Source organism: Theropithecus gelada, unplaced genomic scaffold (genome assembly GCF_003255815.1).
Source record: "Theropithecus gelada isolate Dixy unplaced genomic scaffold, Tgel_1.0 HiC_scaffold_1469, whole genome shotgun sequence".
In the NCBI taxonomy this organism is placed as follows: Eukaryota; Metazoa; Chordata; class Mammalia; order Primates; family Cercopithecidae; genus Theropithecus; species Theropithecus gelada.
The window spans coordinates 1-5513 of record NW_020256400.1 but is presented as its reverse complement, the minus strand read 5'-3'; the positions used below and the strand labels follow the sequence as shown (position 1 = coordinate 5513).

Here is a 5513-nt window from a genome sequence, read left to right as displayed (position 1 = left end):
TCCGCCCGTCTCGGCCTCCCAAAGTGCTGGGATTACAGGCTTGAGCCACCGCGCCTGGCCTGCTTTATTATTAAAAATAAATAATCCCAGGAAACAAAGGGCATTTGATACTCCATCCATTTTTCCCCATATTATTTGGAACAGAATATTAGTACCACTCCCTGAATCCGTAGAAGGACTGGTAGACTTTTGAGCATCCTGTGTTTGAAATTTCCTTACTGCATTCCTAAAACAGTATATGATAGATACGAATTATGTTTTTGTCTGTCAGCTTTTATGGAAGAATTTGGTGTATAGATGCTTTCTCAGCAAATAGGTATTTGGGTACTATAGCTTTTGATTTTGTATAGTTTAACCCTAAGAATTATTGACCCATTGAAGTGTTAAACTTAGCAGAGTGGTTGACATGTAGTACATACTAAGTAAATGCTAACAGTAGATTTGAAGCTACTATTGCTGAAAAGTAGATTCGTGTCTAGGTTTTCTTAGTGATCTTTAAGTTTAATCTATTTATGTTTAGCACTCATCAGGCTAAATATTGTAGCTTTCCTCCTTTATCTCATATTTGATTTTCTATCCAAACAGTTATATTTTTTCTTTTCCCAGAATCCTTCAATGCAATCCTCCTATCCAGTTGAATTTTTGCCTTCCAATTGGCCCTGCAGTACTACTGATGAAAATAAAAAGACAGAAGTAAACCTAGAGGCTGTCTTTCAGATAGTAGATGAGTTGCATTCCTCCCCTAAATTGGAGATGGTAAAGGTGGAGCCTGTTGAGAATCAGTGCCCAACATCTCAATCTAACAGAGGCCAACACATTCTAGCTAATTCTAACAACAGCAATCCATGTTCTGCAAGTCAGGCTAGCCAGCTGGAGCCACTTACTCCTGTAGGCTCAGATATTATGTCTTTTGTGGTTGGAACAGAACAAGCAATTGCCTGCTCTCTACCACAGTCACCTGAGTACATCTATACCATCCACACAGCTCAGCCTGTTGAAAATAGCACAATACAGGAATCTGCAGCCATCCAGCAAGCTCATGTCAAACTGAAGGAGCACCTAAATCATAATCCATCTCCATCTTCAGTAGTATTTGTGCAGGAAGGGCCACCATTCAGCACACACCAGGTAAGGGGGCAAAGAAAAAATCCTAATAAAGCTCAAAGTACCTAGTACTTCTGCTAAAGACTATTCTAGTGGAGAGTTTGTTCAGATTTTATTTGGGTTTAATACTAGTTCATTATGGTTTCCAGGAGGATCATGTCCCGGTGCTTCTGCACAAAAGATTCAGAAAGAAGTTACCTTAACCCTTAAGCATCCTCTCATTGTATTATGCATGGTCTGAAGTCAACCTCTAAAGAGAGGTTGTCTAATTGAGCATTGTGGTATGAAGCTTATTTTCATGTTATAAGCATCCCTTGAGTTTTTGCTTCCTATCTTAATTCAAATAGATTAGATATGCCTGGCTGATAATTCTGTTACCCAGGAGGGATGGTTTATTTGACAGACATTATGAGGACTTTCCTAGCCATTTGTAGCACAGAGGTAAGGAGATGGTTGGAGGTCTTATCTAACTTTATTACAGCATCATTGAACTGTAACTTGTGAGCATACTGTGTTTGAATTTCCTTACTAATATCTGCACTCCTAAAGCAGAAGGTAAAGGCTAATTCCTTTATTGCCACTAGTTCATTACAAGAAAATGAATAAACTTTAATTCTCAATAATTAGTAAGAATAATTCATCAAAAGTATATCCACAGAAACAACGTCAAATAGCACCTGTTGTCATTTTATAAGAGGAAGCTAAATAATGTGTACACACTGGACATACAATGTGGAATAATAGACATTGGAGACATTGAAGATGTGGAAGGGTGGGAGAGTGGGAGGGGGAACAGAGATGAGAAATTACTTAGTGGGTACACTGTACACTATTCACTCAAAGCCCAGACTTCACCACTATGCAGTATATCCATGTAACAAAATTGTACCTGTACCCCTTAAAATAATACCCAAAAAAATCCAAATTAAAAAAAAAATTTTTTTTTTGAGATGGAGTCTCTCTCTGTCACCTAGGCTGGAGTGCAGTAGTGCAATCTTGGCTCACTGCAGCCTCCACCTCCTGGGTTCAAACGATTCTTCTGCTTCAGCCTCCTGAGTAGCTGGGACTAGAGGTGCCCACCACCACGCCCAGCTAATTTTTTGTATTTTTAGTAGAGACGGGGTTTCACCATGTTGGCCAGGCTGGTCTCAAGCTCCTGACCTTGTGATCCACCCACTTCAGCCTCCTAAAGTGCTGGAAGTACAAGTATGAGCCACCATGCCCAGCCTACAAAAAAACTTTTTAAAAATTAACTAGCACCTGTAGTCCTAGCTACTCAGGAGGATCACTTGAGCCCAAGAGCTTGAGGTTACAGTGAGCTATGATTGTACCACTGTACTCTCACCTGGACAACAATGTGAGACCCTGCCTTAAAACAAACAAACAAAAAAAAACACACAAAAAAACAAAAAAAACCCTGCACTTTTGTAAGTTAAAAAAAAAAAAAAAAAAAAAAAACAAGCTTCATGGTAGATATTCCTCTGATCATAAGTAAATGTTTTAGCTCCATATACATTTTAGTAGTTTGTGTATGGAGAAAGGTATAGTATCATTTATAAGAATGAAAAGCCTTATAAGCTTGTTTGTTGGATCATGTTCCTATAATAGAACTCCTCTGATAAAATATCTTAACTTTTAGCAGATATTTGGAGGAAATCTCAATTAATGAATGGGTTTAATATTTTAGGTGGATGCCAATATAAAATGCCAGACCAGTTCACGTGAGAATATCTTGCCTTCAGAACAGATGGGATTCCTCATTTCAGAAATGGGGCCTGCTAGCAAGCCTAGCAAAGACACAGGTTTAGCCACTCCAGCCAGATACAGAGAGCACAGAAGCAACTCACAACAAGGAAAGTCCCCTGGTAAGGATTATTGTGCTCTAGAATGCCAGAAGTAGAATCACGCTGTAGAATTAATATATGAATGACAGTTTTTCTGGGTCTCCATTTATTATTCATAATTGTATTATACCTGTCACATTGCTATTTTTACATAGCTATAATTTTAACTCTATATTTGTTCTTAATTATCTTTGTAAAGTATGTAATAGTTATTTTCCTAGTATTACATATAATGATTTGGGCTTTGAAAAATATAGAACATATTAAGAATAAGCAAAGGAATTTAGATTATTTAACTTGGAGAAGGCAGGGATGAAGGATGATTTAATAACTATCCTAGATGCCAGACTTCGAAATTGTAGTTGGACTTGTTCTGTTATTAACAGACTCTAGGACAAGAGGGCATGTACTTATATTGTGACAGGAGAAAATTAGATGGAAATTTATGATATTATCCTGAGCGTATTATAAAGGTACTGTAAAGTATGACCCTATACCAATGGTTTGTTATTCTTGCAGTTTGTAAGAACTCAGAGTAAGTGATTGTTTTAGGGACATATAGTTGCTTCTAATATGACAAAATCATGTTTTTTGAAGAAAATAGTAACATCTAATAAAACGTGTATTTTATATGATCCAAAAATCAGGTTACCAAAGTCTGCAATGCACAATTTTAATATTCTAGAATTACGTGCATGTCAGGGGCATGCAGTGCAGGAATTAACCAGGACAAACAATCATTTTAACCTACAGTAATTTGAAAAATGTTGAGAACTTCTGTGAGAACTTTTCCAAAAAGTAAATTAATAGTGATATGATCATAGGTCATAGTATAGCTCAGATTCATAGGGTTCTTTCTGCAAAATGTCTTTTAGGCTAAAAACTATCCATCATTTGTTCACTAAACTTAGCTTGCATGCTTTTAGTTGACTATATTTTCCAATCCATCATTAAAGATTAAAGGTTTCTCACCACTGAAGATGTTTAATACAATGGCATGAGCCTTGAAGGCAATTTAGATGAGAGAAGGGCAGGAACTAATATTTAGTGTACCCATTTTTATGCCATACGACAAACTTGATGGAAGTGGTATTGTCATTTTAAACTTCAGGAAATTTAGGCTTAGAGTAAGTAACTTGTTCAAGGTCACATATAAATTTGTTTTCGTTTTTCATTTTTTTGAGACAGAGTCTTGCTCTGTTGCCCGGGCTAGAGCGCAGTGGCACGATCTTGGCTCACTGCAGCCTCCTCACCTCATGGGTTCCAGTGATTCTTGTGCCTCAGCCTCCCAAGTAGCTGGGACTACAGGCGTGTGCTACCACACCCGGCTAATTTTTGTATTTTTAGTAGAGATGGGGTTTCACCATGTTGGCCAGGCTGGTCTTGAACTCCTGGCCTCAAGTGATCTGCCCACCTCAGCTTCCTAAAGTGCTGGGATTACAGGTGTGAGCCACCACGACTGGCCCTTTTTTCTTTTCTTTTCCTTTCCTTTTTTTTTTTTTTTTTTTTTTTTGAGACAGAGTCTTGCTCTGTTGCCCAGGCTGCAGTACAATGGCACCATCTCGGCTCACTGCAACTTCCACCTCCCCCATTCAAGCGATTCTCCTGCTTCAGCCTCTTGAGTAGCTGGGATTACAGGCACACTCCACCACGCCTGGCTAATTTTTTAATTTTTAGTAGAGACAGAGTTTCTGCCATGTTGGCCAGGCTGATCTCAAACTCCTGCCCTCAGGTGATCTGCCTGCCTTGGCCTTCCACAGTGCTGGGATTGCAGGCATGAGTCACTGCGCCCAGCTGCCTTTTTTCATTTTTTATGGAGACAGGGTCTCACTATGTTGCCCAGGCTGGTCTTGCATTCCTACACTCAAGCAGTCCTCCTGCCTTGACCTTTCAAAGTGCTGGAATTAACAGGCATGAGCCACAATGCATGGCTAGTCTTGTATAAATTAATATTGCTAATATGCTACCCTAAGTTGTCTGCCTGTAGAGCACATATTCTTTCCTTTTCATTTTTTATTGTGTTGAAGAACACATAATATAAAATTTATCATTTTAACCATTTTTATTTTTAATTTATAATTTAAATGTAATTGTACATATTTATGAGGTACAATGTGATTTTTTGACACATATATACATAGTGTAATAATCAAACTGAGATAATTACCATATCCATTACTTTAAACATTTATCATTTCTTTGTGGTGATAACTCTCTAAACCTTTTCTTCTAGCTGTCTTGAAATATACACTACATTGTTATTTGCTACAATTATTCTACTGTGTAATAGAATACCAAAACTTACTCTTCCTATCTAACTACAACTTTTGACCAACTTCTCCCAATCCCCCCCTTTCCTACCTTCCCCAGCCTCTGGTATTTACTATTCTACTCTCTTCTGTGAAATTAACTTTTTTAGCTTCTGTATATGAGTAATATTATGCAGTATTTGTCTTTCTGTGCCTGACTTATTTCACTTAACGTAATGTTCTCCAGGTTCACCTATGCTGCCAAAAATGACAAGATTTCATTCTGTTTTATGGTTGAATCATATTCCATTGTATA

General features: G+C 37.8%; 1 protein-coding gene across 1 annotated transcript; it reads left to right on the top strand.

The window, feature by feature from the left end:
• Positions 1–606: 606 nt before the first annotated feature.
• LOC112616956 (heat shock factor protein 5) lies at positions 607–2969 on the top strand (the record flags this gene model as incomplete). Its single annotated transcript, XM_025373704.1, has 2 exons — positions 607–1128; positions 2792–2969. Coding segments are annotated over 2 exons (700 nt in total), but the record flags the coding sequence as incomplete, so codon positions are not given.
• Positions 2970–5513: the final 2544 nt, after the last annotated feature.